The sequence below is a fragment of the Odocoileus virginianus genome, chromosome 2 (genome assembly GCF_023699985.2).
Source record: "Odocoileus virginianus isolate 20LAN1187 ecotype Illinois chromosome 2, Ovbor_1.2, whole genome shotgun sequence".
In the NCBI taxonomy this organism is placed as follows: domain Eukaryota; kingdom Metazoa; phylum Chordata; class Mammalia; order Artiodactyla; family Cervidae; genus Odocoileus; species Odocoileus virginianus.
The window spans coordinates 10736090-10760609 of NC_069675.1; the positions used below are offsets into that span (position 1 = coordinate 10736090).

General features: G+C 36.0%; 1 protein-coding gene across 8 annotated transcripts in view; it reads right to left on the reverse strand.

Moving 5' to 3' along the window:
- The window catches only part of ALMS1 (ALMS1 centrosome and basal body associated protein), a 200220-nt gene that overhangs the window by 40859 nt on the left and 134841 nt on the right, over window positions 1-24520 (reverse strand). For 7 of the 8 annotated variants that reach the window (XM_020883328.2, XM_020883334.2, XM_020883333.2 and 4 more), the window contains 3 exons: window positions 22817-22942; window positions 9990-10160; window positions 1218-1355 (listed from right to left, as the gene is read on the reverse strand). In XM_020883328.2, the coding sequence (XP_020738987.2) occupies window positions 1218-1355; window positions 9990-10160; window positions 22817-22942 (435 nt within the window). The remainder of the gene's footprint in view (window positions 1-1217; window positions 1356-9989; window positions 10161-22816; window positions 22943-24520) is intronic. The other variant, XM_020883329.2, reaches the window with a different exon arrangement.

Here is a 24520-nt window from a genome sequence, read left to right on the forward strand (position 1 = left end):
CATCTTGGGGAAAGGTGACTACATATGAAAAAAACGGAATCAGGAAAGCAACTCAACACCTAAGAAACAGAACAATTATATAATTTATTTGATTACAGAATTTGTAAGCACTGAAAAGTTGTTTGGGAGCCAATTCTACTATTCTAAAAGACTAGTCTAAACACGTTTATTTTTTATTTTTAAAGGCAATGAAAACTTTTTGATGTGGAGATTAACATGATCAAAACTTATTTTGAAGCACTGATTTAGCTACAGCAAAAAAGGGGGTAAATTTTTCAAGTTTTGCCCAGAATACATATAAGTTCTGAAAAAGAAGCAATACACACAAAAAAAGAGAAGTGGCTAATTATATTACAAAATATGTTTCAATATTTATAACTGTGGCAGAAACTACCAGCTGTCTTCTGAAATTGATTTTCCTCTGCCTGTAAAATAGAACCTGACTTAGCTGGGCATATGTTTACAAGAATAGAGATTATATTTCCCAGCCTCCGTGGCATCACAGGTTGGTGTGACCATATGAATAACTCTGGCCAACAGGATGGGAGGGGAATGATACAATTAAATTTTGACAAGTATTTAAAGGAAGAAGTATACTTTTTTCTCTTCCTGTTTTCCTTTCTACTGGCTGGAATATGGGTCTGATGGCTACAGTATGAGAATGGAGGCTAAAACGTTGAAGCAACAGGAGAGAAAGAGCTTTCTACCTGGTAGTCTATCTTCTTTAAGCCAATGTCTTTTTTGTTTTGTTTTGATCTCTGAGAGCTAAAGCTAATCCTAACTTAAACACACTTGAAGAGGCATTTTTAATTAGTACAGTCCTACTGAAGTGTTTTAATTGAGTAGGTAGTTAGGAAGTAAACAAGCTAAATTCCTGAAGAACAAAAGCCTATGTATGACAATGTTATTAAAGAGGCAGCATCTCATGGCAACAAATATTTTTATCAGTAGTATTTTTAAAAAGCCATTATGTGAATTTATGGCAATCAGATTAATTTGTGTACAATATACACAGAATTCTCCAAAAATATCTCAAAGAGCTTTAAAAATGTTAATTTCACCTGCCAGTGCATACCAAAGGTTGCAGCTAATATTCTATTTCAGAAGAACAAGATGGAGGAGGGTTGAAGACAACTGGATAACACTTTTCTATTTATTGATATATTCATTTTAGAAGGCCAGAAGAAAATAAAAGGCAGATAATTCAGTTCCTCTACCTGTGGTATCTTTCTGCAAGGATTCTTTTTCTTCAGAGCCAGCAGTCTTGGTCACTGCCTTTTCAGTGTAGATCTCCTTTTCTCGGTTTTTGTCTGAGAGGTCCTCATCCCCAGTGATGAGAACTTGAACTTGAGCATCTGGAATAATGATGTAATTTGATCCCATGGAGAAGGAAAAGGTAACACCAGAACATAATACACCATTCTCCCCCAAAACAAAACCTCTTTATACACCAGAGAAAAAAGCATCTCACAGGCTCAACCACATAAAACCTGTGGCAGTTCTGACGACCTTATGACAGTTTTGGGGAGTTTGGAAAACTTCCCATATTTTTCTGTGTACAATCATTTTAAATAAAATCTGCTCTTTGCTGATTTGATGCAACAGTAAGGAAAAAAAGGGGGGGGGGGGTCCAGATCAGGTATCTTTCAAAGTAGAAAAGTAGGTCTGAACAACCTTTCAAGTTCTGTGGCCTATTCAAAGTTTTTGTCACTTAGGGGGCAAATTCTGACATTTCATATATTACTAGAAAAAATTTATATCACCTAGATTTTATATACAGTACTCATGTAATTTTTAAAAATCTGAAGTTAAATTTGTCTAATACTTTCTATTCCCTTTTTCTTGGTCATATTTGCTAGAGATTTATCTACTTTATTTGTCTTTTAAAGTCAGTTTTTTTGTGTGTATGAGAAAGTGTATGAGAAGTGCAAAATTATGTTGGTAAATAAATTAAAAATCACCAATACAACAACTAGGATACAGTTACCAAGCAGTTAATAATGGTTATATATATATTTTTTTAAACAATGGATTGACAAGAGATTAATTTTCTATCTCTAAGAACAGATATTTTTAAAGAAAGCAACAGAAAGGTAACAGAGCTTACTAAAAATACCATAATGGACACCAATGTGTCTATCATAGAGCTTAAAAAATAAAACATTACAGATAGAGTGATATAGTGATAAAGATACTCTATGTGAAGGCTCAATAATACCATTTTCAGCAGCAACCTTAAGCTCAATTTAGAATCTGCCCATTTCAAGGATGTTTTTGAATTTAATGTATTGTTTTGCATGTCTTTCTTTAAACTTTATATAAAGGTTGTAATACTCTGAGCACATTTAAGTAACTTGTATTTTACACTCCAAATTATGATTGGAGGATTTACTCATAATGACTATAATTAATTCATTCTCAATGTTACACAGAATTCTATTCAATTAGTGTATCAAGTCATCTGTTGATAAACTTTAGGCTATTTCTATTTCTTTAATATTAAAAAGCATTACAGTGACCCAGAGGGATCGGGTAGACAGGGAGGTGGGAGGGGGGACCGGGATGGGGAATACATGTAAATCCATGGCTAATTCATTTCAATGTATGACAAAAACCACTGCAATGTTGTAAAGTAATTAGCCTCCAACTAATAAAAATAAATGAAAAAAAAAAAAAAAAAGCATTACAGTGAGGACAGTTGTAAACTTTCTTTGTAGGATGCACGAACTGCAAATATCCTCTCAGTCTGTGTCTTGTCTTTGTTAGGATGTCTTTTGGTGTACAAAATTTTTAAATAATATCATATTTATTTTACTTTCATGGTCTGTGCTTTGCAGGTGTCATTTAATAAACCAGTATTTCATGGTAAAAACAGAGTCATCTAAATTCTAAAAGCTTACCGTTTTCCTTTTTACATTTAATATCACTTGGACTACGCTTTTGTTTAGTTAGGAGTAGGGCTTCCTTGCTGGCTCAGATGGTAAAGAACCTGCCTGCAATGTGGGAGACCTGGGTTTGTTTGATCCCTGGGTTGGGAAGATCCCCTGGAGGAGGGCATGGCAACCCACTCCAGTGTTCTTGCCTGGAGAATCCCCAGGGACAGAGGAACCTGGCTGGTTACAGTCCCTAGGGTCCCAGAGTTGGACACCAATGAGTGACTAAGCACACACTACACAGGGATCTATCAGCTCTTATTTTCTCTTACACATATAATCAGTGGCCAAAACACTATTGACTAGTTCACCCCCTCTCCAGGATATGTCATCTGTGGCATATAGTAAGTTTACACATTCATGGGTGTGTTTCTGGTCAACACATTGCTCCACTTTTGTTTATTACTACATATTAGGTCTTAAATATGTTTTATACATACACACACATATGCACACAGTAAGTCTCTTGATATCTGGTATGGCAAGTTCCCTACCTTATTCTTTAAATGTACTTCTTGATTTTGAAAAAACTTGGAATCAGCCTGTCAAGTCCCACGAAAAATTCTACTGGAATTTTGAGTAGTGATGCATTGAGTTTACTTAGCGTTCCTTACTGTAATTCAGTGAAGCTTAATCATTTTCTATGTCCTTTGTTAGTCATTTCTAAGTACTTATTTTTTGTTGTTTTTAAAAAACATATCTTAAAAATACCTTCTGTGTTATGTCTCAGAAGACACATACCAAATATTGCACAGAGAATTCAGTGAATTGTTAAAAAAGTGAACATGTACCAGGGTTTTAAAAAAAAACCTGGCTAGAAGTATACATGCTCCCCTCATTCTTTCTTCCAATCTCCCCCAGGCTGATAATTAACAGCCCATTTTAAATGCAACGAACTACTTGTATTTCTGAACTTGCTGTAAATAGAAAAAAGAGCACATAGCCTTATGTCTTCTTCTCTCATGTTGTATTTGTAAGATCCATTAAGTGTTAAAACATATTTGTCCTTTACTTAGTCTCATTTTCTGGTTAGTATTCAACAATGTTAATACAATTCATCCATACTACTGGAAAAATAATGTGCATTTGGTAATTTCCAGTTTGAAGCTATTATAAGAACTGCTGTAAAGAATATTCACGTGTCTCTCCTGGTGCTCATGCACATCCTCTTCGGTGGAGTATATAATTAGGATCAGAATTGCTCGATTATGCTCTTGTATAACTTAGTAGATAATGGCAAATTGCTTCCCAAGGTCACTCTACCAATTTACATTCTCACCAGTAGTGAATAAATACTGCTTGTTTTATATTCTTACCAGCACAGTACTGACTTTTTTATTTCAGCCATTCTAATGGGTATGCAGAGAGATCTTATTGTGATCCTAATTTGCAAATCCCTGCTGACAATCAGGTTGAGTATTTTTGCATATGTTCATTGGCTATTTGATATTCTCTTTTATATAGTACCTATTCAAGTACTTTTGTCCTTTTCAAAAATTGGATTGCCTACCTTTTTCACATTGATTTGTATCAGTTCATTTTATACTCTGGATAGAAGTCCTCTGTGAGATACATATTGAAAACATCTTCCCCACTCTGTGGCTTGCCTTTTACTCTCTCATTTGGTGGTTAATTAATAGAATACCTTAATTTCATGTGATATATTTGTCAATATTTTCTTTTGTGGTTACTATTTTTAGGGGCTGGGGATTCGATTTAATAAATCTTTTCCCATTCCAAGATTATGAAGACATACTCCTCTGTATTTTCTTGCAGAAAACTGACCTATTTCATCTACCTATGCATTCAATATTTAAATCTATGAAGTATATGGAATTGATTTTGATGTGTAGTGAAGTGGGGGGGGGGGGGTCAGTGTTCTTTTTTTTTCCTCCCTAATATCCAATTTACCTAACAGAATTTTACTAAAAAATCATCTTTTCCCCACGGTACTGCAGTGGTAGCTTTATCATCAATCGGGTGTCCGCATATATGTGAATCTGTTTCTGGAGTATTCTCTACTCTGGTCAGTCTGTTTATCCTTGTGCCAACATCACACTGTCTTGATTACTACAGCTTTGTAATAAGTTTTAATACTTGGCAGTGTAAATCCTCTAGATATGTTCTATTTCAATTTTTTATTATTTATATTCAAGGGTATAACTTTACCCTAAGTATCACTTTGGCTATCTTCTATACATTTTGATATCAGAGTTTTAAATATATTGCAACTTTCAGTATTACTTTAACTTCTGAGTTACTTAGAATTACAATTTTAAATTTTCAAATACATGGTTATTGTATTAGTATATGTATATAATATTTATATATTTGTATATTAGTTTCCTAGGGCTGCCACAGTAAATTATTACCAACTTAGTGGCTTAAAACAAAATACATTTATTCTCCCACATATCTGGAGTCAAGTGACAGCAGGAACACGCTCTCTCAAAAGGCTATCTGGGAGAACTCATCCTTGTCTCTTCCAGCTCCTAATGATCCCTAGTGCGCCCTGGCTTAAGGCAGCACAACTCCAATCTTTGCTTTTGTCTTTACACAGCTTCCTCTCCTATTCACTAAGTACACGAATCACTGGATTTAAGGTTCACTCTAAATCCAGGATGATTTAACCTAAAGATCTTTAACTAATGACATCTGCAAGTAACATGACATACTGAAGTTCTCAGTGAACATGAATTTTGGGGGAATACTATTCAACCCATAACACACAGATTTTTGTTTTGTTATTACAAGTTTTTATTGTTGATTTCTAATTTGGCTATAGTACAGTCAAAGAAGCTGTTCTGTTTGAACATCCATTCTTTAAAAGCAACAACTTCATCAATTTTTCTAAGTGTTTAACCTGTTCTTTAAAAAAATGCAAAGTTCTCAATAAATCAAATTTTAAAATTCCATTGTCTAAATCTTCTCTAACTTTAATTTTTCTGTTTTTATTTTTTCCCCTTTTATTATTAAAACCCTTGTGTGGAGGGCTGCCATTAAACAGAACTCAAGAAGGGAGCTTCTCTGCTTCTTAGGAAACCCACCCAGAAGCAGGTTATCTATGAATGGTCTAGAACCTGACAGGTGAGGGGGTGGCTGCCTTTCTGGCTATACTGCACTGTCCAAAACCAAGCTAGGCATGCCACACCACACCCCCGGGGATGTGGGCAGCAGCCTGCCAGAGGGGGACCAGCTATCTGAACCCACCAAGGCTTCCATGGTGCTGCCTTATGGTTCTACCTCAGCAGGATTCTAGAGGTGTACAGTCTTAAATCTCACAGATGGTAGCTTTGTCCAACTGGCTTCTCAGCCAAGCACATACACTTTAATCCTCTTTTCTGCATCTCTCAGTTTCTGATGGATATGAACTGTTGGGTTTACCTATATCTTCCTGTCATTTTTCCTGCATACAAGTTTGAGTACATGAAAATAAGTTCAAACTTTACCTTGCTGGTTGGTATATTTGAGCCTTTTTTTACTGCAAGGGAAACTCGTGTGTGCATGCATGTGTGCGCGCTCTGTCGCCTAGTCATGTCTGACTCTTTGTGACCCCATGGATGGGAGCCTGCCAGGTTCCTCTGTCAATGGGATTCTCCAGGCAAGAATACTAGAGTTGCCATTTCCTACTCCTATATATAGATATAGGCATGTGTGTGTGTGTGTATATAAAATTCATAATTATATATAAATTATAGTTTCATAATTATACATAATTATATAATATATAAAATATAATTATGTTACATACTATATCTTATAATTAATATATATTATTAGTAGGAGTATTCCTATTCCTATATATACATATAGGAGTACATATATATATATAATATATATATAATTTTTTGGCCTCGAATTTTATTTTGTCAATATTAGCACTGCTCGCTACATTTTCTTTGGTTACTATTTGCCAAATATATCTTTTTCCATCTCTTTTATGTTTTGGGAGGTAACGCAAAATAAACAGTAATCTAATAAAAATATCAGACAAATGGTTTTGAAAGTCAAATAGTTTCATTAAGCTTATAACAGAAATCAACAGTTTTCAAATACCACCAATTCATTTAGTCATTTCTTCCAGTATCACTAGCCTTGTTTCCAAATAACATGTTTCATATTGTTGTATCCTTTTTAGTTCCAGAAAATTTTTTATTTTCTTCTATGATCAACAAGGAATTACCTTTTAGAAAACTTTCCTGTCACACCCATATTCCCTCATTCTACCTTTTGAAGTTTTAACCCTATACTAATGTTCAGTGTTTATATATTATGTAAATAAGAGTCATGATTTAATCAATATTCAGTTTCTATGTGATTGTGTTATGTTTCTATTATTTACAGTTAAACCAACTAGAATACTGTAATCATATTTGTTTTCTTTTACAATGCTTTGCTTTTCCTGAGGAGTTAACAATGCCTGTTTTTACATTTAAGTTTCTCTATACCATCCCTCCATCACCCTTATGAATGGAAACAGAACCGAAAACCCCTCCCAAACGCAGGCAGCCGCGTCAGGCAGGCCCTCGGCCTGGCCCTCCGCACAGCCTCTGCGGGAACTTACTCCAGACCTCCTGCACCACTGCTGCAGCGGCAATTACTTTCCCCGCTCTCCTATGTTGACCTCATTTTCTTCATTCTATGTTGTCCTTTAAAAAAACTAAATCTTTAATTTGAATGAAATAATTTTCCCTCAGAATTTCAAGGCATTATTCCTTTAGTTTCCAGTCCTGTGTATTACTTTTCTTTTTTAACTGGAGTACAGTCAGTTTACAGTGTTGTATTAAGTTTCTACTATACAGCAAAATGAATAAGCTAAACGTATACATATATCCCCCTGTTTGGGGATTTCCTTCTCATTTAGGTCACCACAGACCACTGAATAGAGTTCCCTGTGCTATATAGTAGGTACTCATTACTTATCTATTTTATAGATAGTATCAATAGTGCATGTATTATTTTTAAAAAGTTTAACGTCAGTCTAATATCCATTTCTTTATAGGGTACTTGTTTTCTTTTTGGAAGCTTTTAGAATCTCCTCTTGCCAGTGTACCAAAATTTCAAACAGTCATGTGCCTTGATGTGGATTTTTATGTACATAATAGTTCCTATTAATACGAAAATTCATATCCTTCACTTTTGGGATCTATTTCTATACTAGTCCTTTGACTCCTTCTTTTTTACCTTCTCTATCTTCTGTATGGAACACCTGTCTTTTGATGATGACCCTTTGGAGTCAATCTTGAATTGCCTTTTCATGGTTTTTTTTTTTTCTTTTCCCCTCTTTTTACGTTCTATTTCCTATCAGATTCTCTTACTTTTATATTCCAATCCTTCTGAGATTTTAATTTCTGATACATTTAATGGGTTCACTTAGCTGGTATACAAAAGTAACTATTCAGTTTTCCCCAGCAGGTATCTTCTCCCTATCCTTCTTAATCCTTTAAAGTGAGAGGTTTTAAGGCTGGGCTTCTGCCATGGTTAATCAGGAGGGCTTTCCCTTAGGATGTAAAGTCTGAAGTAGACCAACAATAATAGTAACAGTAGATCCCTATAGGAAGTGGGAAGTTACAGGGGTCCCTCAGGTAACAAAGCCCAACTTTATTTCAAATACAACATCCTTACCAAATGCAACCTCGAGGTAAGTTATTATGGAGACTTCTAATGGAGTTCCCTTAATCTATCACTTTTTGCTTCCTGTCAATTTTTGCATACCCACCTTCTTCACAAGTGTCTAACAGTGGGATCACAGGGTTACCTATATGAACCAAACTGCCACTAGTATATAGCTAGCATATGAGAGTTTTCATTTATGAACTACATTTTGAAAAAATATTTGCCTTTTTATTTACTTGGCAGCCTCAGTGCTAACTGGCAGATGAGCTTATTTCATTTCAAAAGACCTCAGAATGCTTTTGAGTGCAACAAAAAGTTATCTGGAAGAATGTCTGCACTTTAGCAAGCAGCCTTTCATTTGGTTTCCTCATTAAAGTACTAACACCATCACATGAAGTCATTAACACTATGCCAAAACTAGAACATAGAGCCAGCAACCCTTGTTTGAATATTGCCCCAGGATTAGTACCTCCTATCTGGCTAATAGCTATGAACATGAATAAAAAACTGTAAATGTAACAAAGTAACATATGTAAGTACACATGTAGAGTTTTTGGTGGCTCCTGGAATTTTCATTTAATAAAAACTATTGTGTATCAATTAAAGAAGCACAATATCAGTAATGCAGAGGGGAAAAAAAAATCAAGGAGATTCCTAAAGTTTGATTTTATAATATATTCATTGCTCCATTGACTTTGAACCACTCATATGTTCACCTGATCAGAAATTTCTAGTTGGCTGATGTGAAAGCTATTAACCTTTGCAATTTATTAAATAAAAAATTTAATCACACACAAAAAAGCTTTTATAAAACATTGGGGCCTTTATCTGGGAATAAGAATGAAGACCCAAGATCAGTGAATGAAGCAGACTGAGTCTGAGACTCACGCGGACTGACGCAGACAGAAGAATGTATATCCTTTCTGCAGAAGACAGTCATGCCTCAGGGTTCACTGATAATTGCCAAGAAGGAACACAAGCTGAATGCAACCAGATAGTCTGACTTTTCAAAGGAAGCCCAAAATCTTATTTTTAAATGCTGGCAGCAAAATTAAAAAAAAATTCAAAACAACATGTAAGCCACAGATTTTCCTGCTGAATCCAATTGATGAGATATTTATACCATCTGACAGATAAATTCATGAAGCATTTTAATCAAGACTTTCTATGGATTTTAGTCTTTAAAACATTTAATTGGATATAATTTCATTTCAAAAGCTGCAATATCGTTTCCATAGTGGAACTAAAGTTTATTGTTTTCAAAAATTTGAAGCATTTAAAAAGATTTTATATTTTCCTTCTTGTACATACCCAATAAAACACCTAGGAGAAAAGTTCGCATTAATGAAGTAGAAAAAAAAGAAAGGATAATACTCCCACTTAGGACAAATATGAGAAAAAAAAAAAAGGTCACAAAACACACAAAGCCACTCCAGTCACCTGCATTATCTTTCTGAAAGGGTTTTTTCCCCATTAACAAGGATGCCTTAGTTACCGCCCTCTTACTGTAGATGCCCTCTTTATGTTTAATGTTAACAGTGTCTGCCAGGTCATCATCCCTTGTGCCCAGCACCTGAGCCGGGAAATCTGGAGCAATGGCATCATTGGATCCTACAGAAAAATGGGAAAGTAGTACAGTTAATGTAAGTACAGATGTGAATTTAAAGAAAAAAAATTACCTCTTAAACCACTTCCATAAAAAAGGCACTACCAAGGGAGTGTTATAGGGTAATTAGGAGACATCAGTCAGACCGAAGCTGTGAGAAATGTACAATATTGCAACAGTATAGTGGAGAAGCAAATGACATAAGAGGAGACATATAAAGCAGAATATCAGTTCGGAAGGGAGATCAAATTCTAGCTCAGGAATGTTTTCAGAAGAGGAGAAACAGATTGCAGGTAGGGACTTTTTGAAATACGAAGGGGAAGGAAGAAAGAAAAGCACTTTAGGTAGAGGTTATGGCATTAGCAAAGACAAGGAAAACTGTAAATAAGAAAATCAGATACTTCTGTGGTCACACATTAAAGAGAGTGGTGGGAGATATTAAAAAGTAACTGGGACAAAATTCAGTGGGGCATAGAGTCCCAACTAAAGGGGGTAATAATAAAGGGAAATACAATCAGTCACATTTTAGGAAGGTTAATCTGATAATAATACAAAATATTATAAGGAAAATTTTATGTGATAAATATAAGATGTGAATATAAGATTTTTTTAAAAAATACATTTCAGATTCAAGTCAATGTATGGCAAAAACCACTATAACACTGTAAAGTAATTAGTCTCCAACTAATAAAAAGGAAAAAAAAAAAAAGTCCACTAATATAGGAACTGATAAGAAGTTTACCCATGTCACAAAGAAGAGGCAAAAGAACATCTCTGGATATGTAAGAGTTTGTAGTAACTATAGAATTATCTTCTACAAAAATGTTTTTTTTTTTCCTTCTTATCTGATACTCCATATCTCACGCACTTTGTAAGCACTGAAAAGGTATATGGCCAAAAAAGCTGAGTAAGTATCAGTCCAGGTGGTTCAGTGGTAAAGAATCTGCCTGACAAGCAGGACATGCGGGTTCAATCCCTGGGTGGGACAATTCCCTGGAGAAGGAAATGGCAACCCACTACAATTCTTGCCTGGAAGAGCCTCACGGGCTACAGTCCCTGGGGACGCAAAAGAGTCAGACATGACTTAGGGATTAAATCACCACCACCACAAGTATGAGTCCATTAGTATAGTATAAATATGCCATGAGGAATATTTCAGGACAGACTGCAAGAATCCTATGAAGCCCTCTGGGTCATATGTCCATTGAGCTTTTCTTTGCTTCTGTGGCATCACTTTCTTTTATTTGCTTCCTATCCTTCAGGTAAATCCTCACTGTTCTTTCTTCAACTAAAACTCTCAATGCTGGAGTTCCTGAAGGGGTCAGAACTGGGTTCTCTTCTCTTCCTGGACGAACTCAACAATCACCAATGTATAGAACTCTATGTTGATGACCAACAAATATATATCTCTAGCTGGAACCTTTCTTCTGAGCTTCAGATTCTAGTACTTGGGACACAACTAGCCTCTACAGCATCTGGGGGAGAAACTGTTGTAGCAAAAACAGAAATGACACTTTTCTCAAATAAAAATTAGAGTTTTCTGATAAACAAGGAAAATAAGGAGCGAACAGGCTGGGGAAACAACATAAACAGGCCTGAAAGAGTTAAGCAATCTTGGCTTACTCTTTAGTGTTACTACTAACAAATGTAGCTAGACTTGTCCTTCACAAAGCCAAACAAAGCTAATGACTCTTTGACTCCATATGAATTACTCTGCACCTGGCATTCTTCTCCCCCTACACTCTCTCAGTAGCATTCTGTATTCTAAAAAGAAGGTTAGGATCAATAACTTGAGGGAGAGGCAGGCCCAGCTGCTGAGCTGCCTGATGCCAGCTGTGGCCCTTTTTGAAATTTTGCAAAGGAAAAAAAAAAAATGCAAGGGACACCCCTGGTAGTCCAGTGGTTAAGAAGTCACTTTCCAATGCAGGTGATGTGGTCCAGAAACTAAGATCCCACATGAAAGTGAAAGTGTAAGTCACTCAGTCAAGTCTGACCCTATGACCCCAGGGACTTCAGCCCACCAAGCTCCTCTGTTCATGAAATTCCCTAGGCACAAATACTGGAGTGTGTGGCTATTCCCTTCTCCAGGGAATCTTTCCCACCCAAGGATCAAACTCAGGTCTCCGTACTGCAGGCAGATTCTTTACTGTCTGAGCCACAGGGAAGTGGTGTACCTTGAGGCAACTGGTCCCTTGGGCCGCAAACCACTGAGCCCACGCGCCGCAACTAGATAGAAGCCCACACAGTGCATCTAAGATGCAGACAAAAGCAAACAGATAAGTTTTTTTAAAATGCAAGACCTTCATTGTGATTCTCTCCCTACTACCCAAAGAAAAGGGGCATAGTTCTTGAGACACTAGCCTGTTGTATTTTCCCCTTTGCTGCACAATGAAAGAATAAAGCCATCTCTCTCCTCCTCCAAAATTGTCTCTGTATTTCTGTTGGGCATCAAGGCACAGAAAGCCAAGAATTTGGCAACAAAATTAGAAAAAGACTTCCTTTCCTCATTAAAAAAAATTGTTTTTATGTATTATGGAACAACACAAACAACTGTACATGAGGTTTTCTTCACCACTTCCCTTTATTTTCCAAGAGAGGTGATTATGTCAGGTTCAGAGGTGGGGAAGAATAAAGTTCCTGAGAGCAGTAGGTATATATAAGAGAATCAACCTCATTGGAGCCAAGAGGCGGTTGAAAGAGAATGCAGCCACACAATATGTATGCATACTTATTTTCCTACATCTGTGTTCAGCTGTAAAATGTATCAAAATAAGTACAGATTAATGGTTGGGACAGGAAGAAAGCCCAGAACTCTTAACAGGAGATTTGGAATCTTTACACCCACCTGGATATTTTCATAAAAAATAGCATATGTTTATGATGTGCCATATTCTACATAGTGCACTTGTATACAAACACATCCGTAAACCAACTCTGTCTAAATTCAACTGCAGATTTAACATCTCCACATGGATGTAGAAGTATCACTTTTAATATGTCCAAAGCAGGTATCTTGACCATCTTTCCCAAATCTGCTTCTTCCTCAGGCTTCTCCATCTCAGTAAATGTCACCTTTTTTTAACCTAGTTGCTGATTCTAGAAAACTAGAAAGCATTCTTTTTTTTTAACCTCCTCTCCCTCACTCTCCATATTTTATTACCAAGTCCAGGAGGAACTATTTCCTAAAAATAACTTGAATGTTTCCATTTCTCTCCATCTCTGTCATCATCCCTCTAATCCTAGATGCTACACTCTCTGATACTGACTATTGCAACAGCCTTTAGGTAACTAGTATCCTCATTTCCACTTCTTGACTCTCACCTGAACTTCCTACTTTTCATTCATAAGCCATCCTCCACGTAGCAGACTGAAAAAATTACAAATGTAAATCAAATGGTAATTGCCAACTGGAAGAAAGTTCAAATGCCTTGATATAGTTTACACAATCCTGCCTCATCTTGAGCCTAGCTATGTTTAACCAAATCTAGCCACAGCTCTGCTTTACCCACAATGCCTTCTTCTCATTTGTCAAATGCATCAAACTTCCCCGTTTCTGGAGCTCAGCCCATATTGTTCCCTCCGGCCAGAGCACTTTCACTCCTCACTCTGTCTGCCCAATTGACCTATATCTTCTAGATCTCAGTTCTACAGTTTCTTCTTTAGCAAGGTCTTCATGAGCTCCTAAAATTTAACTGGATCTTCTTATTCTCTTATTTTCTTAATGCATGATTTGCAATTTATGTACTTAATTGTTTCTATTTGTTCATATCTAACTCCCCACTTGAACATAATCAGAGGGGACATGTTTATTTTGCGCAACCCTATGAATGTAGCACCTAGTATAGTATCTGTCAGGAATACTGGGTCGATACTTAAAATTGTTAGATCACATAATAATTCTATGTTTAATTTTTTGAGGAACCGCTATACAGTTTTCCATAGTTGCTACATCAATACCATTCAGTTCAGTTCAGTTGCTCAGTCGTGTTGAACTCTTTGTGACCCCATGAATCGCAGCATGCCAGGCCTCCCTGTCCATCAAACTCCCGTAGTTTACTCAAATTCATGCCCATCGAGTCGGTGATGCCATCCAGCCATCTCATCCTCTGTCGTCCCCTTCTCCTCCTGCCCCCAGTCCCTCCCAGCATCAGGGTCTTTTCCAATGAGTCAGCTCTTCACATGAGGTGGCCAAAGTATTGGAGTTTCAGCTTCAACATCAGTCCTCCCAATGAACACCCAGGACTGATCTCCTTTAGGATGGACTGGTTGGATCTCCTTGGAGTCCAAGGGACTCTCAAGAGTCTTCTCCAACACCACAGTTCAAAAACATCAATTTTTCGGCATTCAGCTTTCTTCACAGTCCAACTCTCACATCCATACATGACCACTGGAAAAACCATAGCCTTGACTAGACGGATCTTTGTTGGCAAAGTAATGTCTCTGCTTTTTAACATGCTATCTAGGTTAGTCATAACTTTCCTTCCAAGGAGTAAGAGTCTTTTAATTTCATGGCTGCAGTCACCATCTGCAGTGATTTTGGAGCCCCCAAAAATAAAGTCTGACACTGTTTCCACTGTCTCCCTATCTATTTCCCATGAGGTGATGGGACCAGATGCCATGATCTTAAAGCAATACCCAAAGAATTTCAATTTTCCATATTCCTACAATCCTTGTTCTTTTTTATTTCATAACGGCCATCCTACTGGCTATCTCTTCATAGTTTTCACTTGCATTTCCTTTATGACTAATGATGTAAAACATCTTTTCACATTCTTTTTGGCCATCTGTATATCTTTCCTGGAGAAATGTCTCTTCAGATGCTGTGCGCATTTAAAAATGAGATTGCTTTTTTGTTGTTGAGCTATAAGAGTTCTTCAGACATTATGGATATTAGTCTCTTAGCAGATATATCTGAACTGCAAATTTTTTTCTCAACTTTGTGAGCAAACTTTTTACAATGCTGATAATTTTGGGGGGGGGGGAGCAAAAGTTATGTTATTAAAGTCCAATTTCTTTTTTCTTTTTTTGGCTATGCTTTTAGTATCATTAGTTGTAGGAAAACCAAGTCTTGAATAAAACGAAATCTTTTTAGTTTAGTCTCTTATATTAAAGACAAAAAAAGTACAATTGTTTATTCTTTTTGGGCCTTTCCTTCCAAAATTAACTTCTGACATTTTCCCCCCACCGTGGAACTAAATTTTCTATTTAGATGAATGTTGCGTTAAACTGACTTCAAAGTTCAACACCAGTCACTTTCAGCTTCATTTCTCTGTAATGAATTCTTCATTTTGATTCATCTCTTCAGCTGGATGAGTCTTCAAGTAAATTTTTCAAGAAGGTACAGAGGCTGAATATACTTTCTAGCTCCTGTATATTTGTGAAAATGTCTTTTCACTGTTATACTGCTTAATCAATATGCACTGGGTCTATAAATCCTTGAATTATATAATTTTACCAATAAACATAGACTTGGTTCCATTATTTTTACATTCAGCATTTCAAATAAGCCTGATGTGAGATTTAATTTTGTTCTCTTTTTTCGACTGTACATTTATAGGATTTTTTCCCTTTTATTTAAATACTCAAAAATCTTTTTCTGGTATGTATCTCAGTCTCTTTCTACTGATTTTTGCCTGGATTTTTATGATAACTTTCAATCTGCATACAGTGTTCCCTTTTTTAGAAGAGGGATGTTTTCCTCAGTTAAGTCTTTGAATATTACCTTTTCCCTCAGCTACAGATAAAATTCTTGGCTTGGTTTACTTAGCTATGATTCTTAAGTCTCTCATCATCTTTTGCAGCATTTTCTTATTTGTATTTGGTCATGCTGGGTCTTCGTTGTTGTAGGGCAGCTTTCTCTAGTTGTAGCAAGAGGGGACTACTCTGCCTTGCAGTGCGCAGGCTTCTCTTGTTGCAGAGCACAGGCTCCAGGCACATGGGCTCCAGTTGGTGCAACGTGCTAGCTCGAGGGTGTGCAGGCTTCAGTAGTTGTGGCACATGGGCTTAGCTGCTTCAGCAGCATGTGGAATCTTCCCACATCAGGGATCAAATCCACATCCACTGCACTGGCAGGCAGATTCTTAACCACTGTACCACCAGGAAGTCCCTCACAGCCATTTTCACTTTCTTCTTTTTCCTCTGTAATTTTAGAGACTTTCTCAGATTTGTCCACATCACTAATTTAATGTCTGCCATGCTAATTCCATCCTTTCTTGCCTAAACAATAATATTTTATACCTGCTACCAAATCTTTACAGCTTTACACAGTCTTTTTCTTCATATCATTGCTGACCCCTTTTTATCTAAACTAGACAAAACAGAAAATTAACCAATTAAAATAAGTGTACAATTCAGTAGTTCTTGGTACTTTCACAACCAATACTGATATCTAATTCTAGACCATTTTTGCCCCCACAAAGAAACCTTACATATGGTAGCAGTTACTCCCTATTTTCCCATTCCCTACCATTCCCTTGGCATCCACTAATCTACTTTCTGTCTATAAGGATTTGCTTATTCTGGGAATTTCATGTAAATGAATTATACAATATATGATCTTTTGCTATTGGCTTGAAATATTTCTTCCTTTAATAATGTATTTTTTTTTTCAGTTCTGTTAATTTTGATTTATATATTTGGCACTCTGCTGTTAGGTGCATATACATTTTATAATTGTTATATTTTCTTGATCGATTGACTCTTTTATCATTATAAAATGACACTGTCATTATTAACAATTTTTGTTTTGAAGTTTAATTTGTCTCCTAATACACAATCTAGCCCTTCTTTGCTATTATTTACAGAGCATATCCTAGTCCATCCTTTAATTTATCTTTGAATCTCAAGTGAGTCTCTTTCTTTTGGCCTCATTGAACGACTTGTGGGATCTCAGTTTCCTGACTAAGGATTGAACCTGGGTTCATGGCAGTGAAAGTGCTGAGTCTTAACCACTGAACTACCAGGGAATTACCAAAATAGGGTCTTTTTCAGAGAAAGACAAACACAATATGGTATCACTTATCTGTGGAATCTAAAAACAATGATACAAGTGAACTAATTTACAAAACAGAAATAGACTCGTAGATGTAAAAAAACAAACTTATGGTTATCAAAGGGAATACCTGGGGACAGGGGGTAAATTAGGAGTTTGGGATTAACAGATACACACTACTATATATAAAGATAAAAAAACAAGGGCCTACTGGCCTACTGTATAGCACAGGGAACTGTATTCAGTATCTTATAATAACTATAATGGAAAATAATCTGAAAAAAAATATATAGCTAAAACTGAATCACTTAGATAAACATTTGAAACTAATACAATATTGTAAATAAACTATACTTCAATAAAAAATAAAGTGAGGCTTCTGCAGACAGCATACAGTTAAATTATGCCTTTTTAGCCAATCTGTAAATCTCTGCCTTTCTATCAAAGTATAATCCATTTACATTTAATGTAGCTACTAAAACTGTAGGATTTAAATCTGCTATTTTTCTATTGTTTTCAATGTTTTATGCTTTTTTTTGCTCCTGGATTTCTGTACTATGTCCCTTTTGTGTCAAATAGGTATTTATACATATATCATTTTAATTCCTATGATGACTTTTACTACATATAAAGTTATTTTCTTAGTGATTGTCCTGGGAATTAACATTCACATGTTAATATAAATATAAATCAACACTCTAAATTAATACCAACTTTACCATCTGAGCCACCAGGGAAGTCAAATACCAACTTTAATAGTATATATAAACTTCTCTCCTTTATAACTGTCCCCTCCCCTCTTTACACTATTTTCACAAGTTATATCATTACACATCTTGTGTCCAATAACATAAATTTATAATTATTGTTTTATGCATGTCTTTTATGTCATATAGAAGGAAAAGGGAACTACAAATAAAAATACCTTTCTACTGTCTTTGTATTAACTTACGTAGTTACTTTTATTACTCTATTTTTTCATGTGGATTTGACTTACTATTTAGGTTATTTGAGTTATTATTACTTCATCTTGAAAAATCTCTTTAGTATTTTCTGTGAGTTAGTTTGTTAGCAATGCAGTCTCAATTTTTGTTTATCTGAGTATCTGAGAATGTCTTAATCTCTCCTTTATTTTTGAAGTTTTGCAGGGTACAGAATACTTGGTAGGCAGGTTTTTTCCCTTAGCCTTTGAATATGCCATTGTAATGCCTTCTGGTTTATATGGCTTCTGAGGAGAAATCAGCTATTAGTCTTATTGAAGAGACTTTGTATATAACTCGTGCTAGCTGCTTCAACATTCTTTGTCTTTTGATCGCTTATGATGTATCTAGACATGGATCTCTTTATCATGCTTGGACTTCCTTGAGTTTTTCAGATGCAGTTTAACAGGAGTCCTTAAATTTGCTAGTTTGGGGCCATTATTTCTCCAAATACTTTTTCAGTCTTTTTCTCTCTCTCCATCTCATTATGTGTATAACAGATCGCTTGAGGGTAATCCATAGGACTCTGAGATTCTGTTGACCTCTCTTCATTCTTTTTTTTAATTCTGTTTCTCACACTGGATAATCTCAACTGACCTATCTTCACCAAGTCACTGATTCATTCTTCTGCTGGTTCAAATCTGACATTGAGTTTTCTCTAGTGAATTTTTTTATCTCAGCTTTTGTACTTTTCAACTCCAGAATTTCTATTTGATGATCTTTACAATTTCTATTTCTTTTACTGATATTCTCTATTTGGTAAAACACTGTTCTTATAGCTTGTTTTAATTCTTTGTTAAATTTTTGTTTATTTATTTGTGGCTATGCTGGGTCCTCCTTGCTGTGTGGGTTTTTCACTAGTTGTGGCGAGCGGGGGATATTTTTTATGCTATTTTTTAAAAGTAACTTTTCTAAACTTATTCTGTAAACTCTACTGAAGTTCCCACTCAACGAGCTTAGTGGTAAGCTAAGATATAGCTATCCTTAAACATCTATAAACAATAAATCTCTCAGTCTTTGCCAAGGGATTATGTGCACAGAGCCTTCAACACTGAGGGTAGGGAGTTAAAAATTCTGCCTTAGCCTTTCCTTCCTTCTTCTCCAGAGCCTTAAGGGCAGGCAATGGTTAAAGGTTTCAGGTCTTTCCTAAGCATGCACACAGGCCTGCGCACATGTGTAAGTCTTCTAGAGTCCTAGGAATATGCCAATGCTTTTCAAAATATCTATGGATATCTCATCTTCAGTTTTTCCTTTAAAGGAGGCTCATACACACTGGATAGCTCCGAGTATGGTCAAATATAGACAAGTCTTTTGAGTGGAGTCTTGAAAGAGGACTAGTTCTGTCCTACTTCCTCCAGTACTGGAACTATAGGCTGATATTTTTCAAGATTCTCATTGAGATGAGTGTAGGGATGAGAACAGAGTAAGTTAAAATGCCACAAACTTACTATTCTTTATCAAGGTTCAGACATTTTTCTTCAATAAATACTAACTACAAAGGCTACTAGACTTTGGTTTATTTCCAGAGTTTTGGAAAAGTTTTCTATAAAGTTTTGCCAAAACTCTGTTGCTTTTATCACAGGGCAAAATTTTTCATGCTACCATTTTTTTCTGCTATAATTTTTCTCTGCCATTTTTAGGCTGTAACTTCTCATCTTTTTAAAAAAATTCCAGCCAGTTCTCTCCCCCATGGCTTTTTGCTCCTATTGACAGTTAAGTATTAGTAGTATGTACATTATTTAAATGTCTCTAAATGAATGTAAAAATAACATCTATACTTTATATTGGTATGAGGTATAAATGTCTTTAAAAACATACATGGTACCTATCTTCACAGAACTTACTCTCAAATATAACTGGAACCTTGTTACTATTTCACAGTGTTACTAAGACCCAAAGAATGTATTTCTAACATCTATTTCTTTCTTTCATTTCAGGGAATATTGTCACCCTGCTTATTTAACTTATATGCAGAGTACATCATGTGACATGCTGGGCTGGATGTAGCACAAGCTGGAATCAAGATTGCCACGAGAAATGTCAAAAGTCTCAGATATGCAAATGATACCACTCTAACGGCAAAAAGCGAAGAACTAAACAGACTCTTGATGAATGTGAAAGAGGAGTGAAAAGCCAACTTAAAACTCAAGATTCAAAAAACTTAAGATAATGGCATCCGTTCCCATCACTTTATGGCAAATAAATGGGGAAACAATGGAAACAGTGACAGACTTTATTTTCTTGGGCTCCAAAATCACTGCAGATGGTGACTGAAGCCATGAAATTAAAAGACACTTGCTCCTTGGAAGAAAAGCTATGACCAACCTAGACAGCATATTAAAAAGCAGAGACATTACTTTGCCAACAAAGGTCCATCTAGTCAAGGCTGTGTGGTTTTTCCAGTAGTCGTGTATGGATGTAAGAGTTGGACCATAAAGAAGGTTGAGTGCTGAAGAATTGATGCTTTAGAACTGTGGTGTTGGAGAAGACTCTTGAGAGTTCCTGACTGCAAGGAGATCAAACCAGTCAATCCTAAAGAAAATCAACTCAGAATATTCATGGGAAGAACTCATGGTGAAGCTGAAACTCCAATACTTTGGCCACCTGATGTAAAGAGCTGACTCATTAGAAAAGATCCTGATGCTGGGAAAGATGGTTGGATGGCATCACCAATTCAATGGACATGAGTTTCAGCAAGTTCTGGGAGATGGTGAAGGACAGAGAAGCCTGGTGTGCTGCAGTCCACGGGGTCCCATGGGGACACAAAGAGTCAGACACAACTGAGTGACTGAACAACAATAGCAAATCTCTTTCTCTGTGAGATTACCTTTGCTTTGTGTTTTTGTTTTTAAAAGGATTTTTATGAGTTCAACAGCTTACTCATTCTCAATTGAGAAATTTTTTGGCCCAAATATTTGCAGTGGTTTATGACTTGCCCTCAGCCCCAAACTCTAGTTGGATCTTCCATATATATATCTATGGAAACACAAAATACTCTTTAGACAGAAGAGTTTCAAGGCTTTCATCTAGGGTAGCTCTACTGGTATAAGAAAGTGTTATTTTCTATTGTTAATTCCATCTACTCTTAGAACAGATGGAAGAACATGAAAAAATAACAACCTCAAGTATATAGCTAACAGATCTCTTCTTGTCTAATTGATGAATTCAGTACCTTACTTATAGGGACAATATTTCTCATGATACAATGTACCATTCCTGAGTCACTTTCTCTTCCCACTACTGTCCCATTTTTCTCAACGTTAATGTCTCCAGAGGGAAGAGTTAGGGATGTAAATGAATAGAAGTACACAGGAGACCTCAAAAATACTGGAACACTTGATCAGATTTCTACTGGTACATTTCTGTCTTCTGAATTAGAGGGCTGGCTGAAAGTGAGACTGAGATTAAAGATTTTCCTAACTACAATCAATTAAGTGAGCTTATTTTATTTCTGGTAGCCATTAAGTGTCTTTTTAAAATCATAGCCATGCAGGTAGTGAAAAATTCTTTCTGGATCTTGGTTATAGGCTTAACAATCAATCCTAACATTGGCATCATGGTGGGAAGTCAGAAGCAGCAGTAACAGGGGTTTTTACCTCAGTTACTGTTAGATACTAGTTTGGTTTTCTTAAAATCAAATCTGTGTAACACCCGGGACAACTACTTTCCTTTTAATTTCTACACACATAATGATGTGTACTGACTAATCATGAACAACTCATATTTAAACTGAATCAAATCATCTCCTATGGACCAATCAATATGTTATCCCAACAATCAAAACCCCACATCCTACCAACTCAGTATACGTATCTTGTAATTTTCCCCAAAAAATGTTTATTGAGCTCCTCCATGGGGTGCTATTCACTTTCTAAATCTACAGTTCTCTTGTGGTGATCTCATACAGGTGCTGTGGGATATTTTAAAATCCTAGGGAAATAGTGATACTTAATATCTGGTGTACACTACAAATAACCAAATCCCATGGACAGAGGAGCCTGGCAGGCTACAGTCCAAAGGGTCACAAGTGACTCAGCACACATAGCAAATACACTACAAAAACTAGCACCTAAATGTTTTAACATTAGATACTGCTACATTCCTTTCAACGCTGTTGTATCTTTGCAGAGTTGGGTTTTTGACTGTTTCTGTAACAAAAATAGTAAACAAGAGTGGTTGTGTCCCATTTTATCTCATGGTTTGAGATAGCTTACAGTGCCCAATAGCTGCACATCTCATCAGTAAGTAATTATGGTATTTATGAAAATAGTAAAATATTTTCTTTCAAACACAAAACCAAAAAAAAACCTAATATTTTTGCTTATTAAATTGCTAGATCAAAACAGTATTTTTACGTCTAATAACACAATAGCTTAGTATTTGAAAAAAATACTTCTTGTAATTCTATGCTCCTAATGACCCATATCCACATGATGATGGGGAAAAAGATCCCCCAACCAAAAGCTAAGGTCACTGTGAACAGAGAAAACTTGGAAACCTTTGTCCTAGATGGAATCCACTAACCAAAACATGTAACTGTTCACACAATTTTCTTGAAATATTTATTAAATGTTTGAGTGTACACAATATATCTGACCAGCTAACTCACCTATCTGAACCAGAGACTGATCAAAAATAGTTCCATATTTCACTTAAAAACCAAATAGCAATGAGCTTTGATATGTCATACCTGAGTGTGAGCTCTCAATGGTGGTGTCTGATTTGGAATCCACAGACGAGGGAATCTGTGTTAATTGTGGAACATAGTACATCTTCGAACTACCGGAAGGCTTATATGGCAATAGTAAAGGCTGGCCTAAGGAGATAAAGATCAGAATAATTATTAAGAAAACATTTATTAACTAACTGAATAAATATTAAGTACCCTTCAAGATTCCTGGGACATATTCATGAACTAGCATTCTAAAGGAGATAAACAGCAAACAATTAGCACACTAAATAAGTAAACCATCTAGTATTTTCATAAATTTGTGATATAAAAAATTAGAAAATGCTGAGGAAGATAGGAAGTACTGCAGAAATTGCAGCAGCATGAGGTTTAAATAGAGTGGTTTTAGCATCTATTCCAATATATAGCAATCTATTCAAATGTATTTCTCTAAGAAATACTTTACCTTACACTGAATCCAAACCTGGTCACTCTTAACTCCTACAACTGAACTTTGGAGGTTCTGCCACTAGAGTCATAGAAAATAAATCTATTATATGTGGCAGATTTTCAAAATAAGTTTTCTATTATAAAAGTATAAATTCTCAATATTAAAAAAATATGCAAAAGTAAAAAACAAAAAGTTCTACTATCAAAGATAGTTATTATTAACATTTTAATGTATTTCCTACATGGCTTTCCTCTGTATTTGTTTACATAGTTGTGTACAGTATATATAACTTGGACTTCAGTTTTTCCATTTTACATTAATACAATTTTCATTTTATTTCACAGCTTCACATTTTAAAAAAATCATTATACTACAAATTAAGTGTATTTAACCCTTCTCCTAATGTTAAAAAGTAGGGGTGAACTACATTTTCAATAATTGAGAATTCTGTGAAAAAAGACTTCCTGTTTATAGCACACCTATTTTCCCCTGCTGTCCCATATAACATAGATTTTATGATTTCAGAGTTAAAAATTATGTCATTTATAAAGTTGTTTTATTATCAACTGTTGAAATTCTTTCTAAAATGTCTGTGACAGTATAATAATTTGATTATTATAGAGGATGAAGTCTTTTCCTATATACTTTTCTTTCATGATGTGGTAGAAACAGTCTATAACAGCATCTTTTTAAAAATTAATCAATTAATTAGTGGCTATGCTGGGTCTTTGTTGCTACTCACAGGCTTTCTCTAGTTGCAATGAATGGAGGCTACTTTTTCACCGTGGTGCATGAGCTCTAGGCATCTGGCCTCACTAGTTGCGGCTCATGGGCTTAGATGCCCTGAGACATGTGGGGTCTTCCCAGATTGGGGATCAGACCCATGTCCCCTGTATCAGCAGGTAAACTCTCAACCGCTGGAGAACCACAGAAGTCCTCTACAACAGCATGCATATGTGGTCAGTCACATCCAACTCTTTGTAACTCCACTGACTGTAGCCCATCAAGTTCCTATGTACATGGGACTGTCCAGGCAAGCATACTGGAGTGGGTTGCCACTTCCTTCCCCCAAGATCTTCCTGATCTAGGGACTGAACCCACACCCCCCACTCCCCCCACCATCTCCTGCATTGTAGGCAAATTCTTTACCACTGCAACGCCTGGGAAGTCCCCTCTGTAACAGGATCTTAATATTAGGCTGGGTACATACTGTCCACCTGTACATTATATTTCCCAATCTCCCCTGCAGCCATGTATGGACATATGACTAAGTC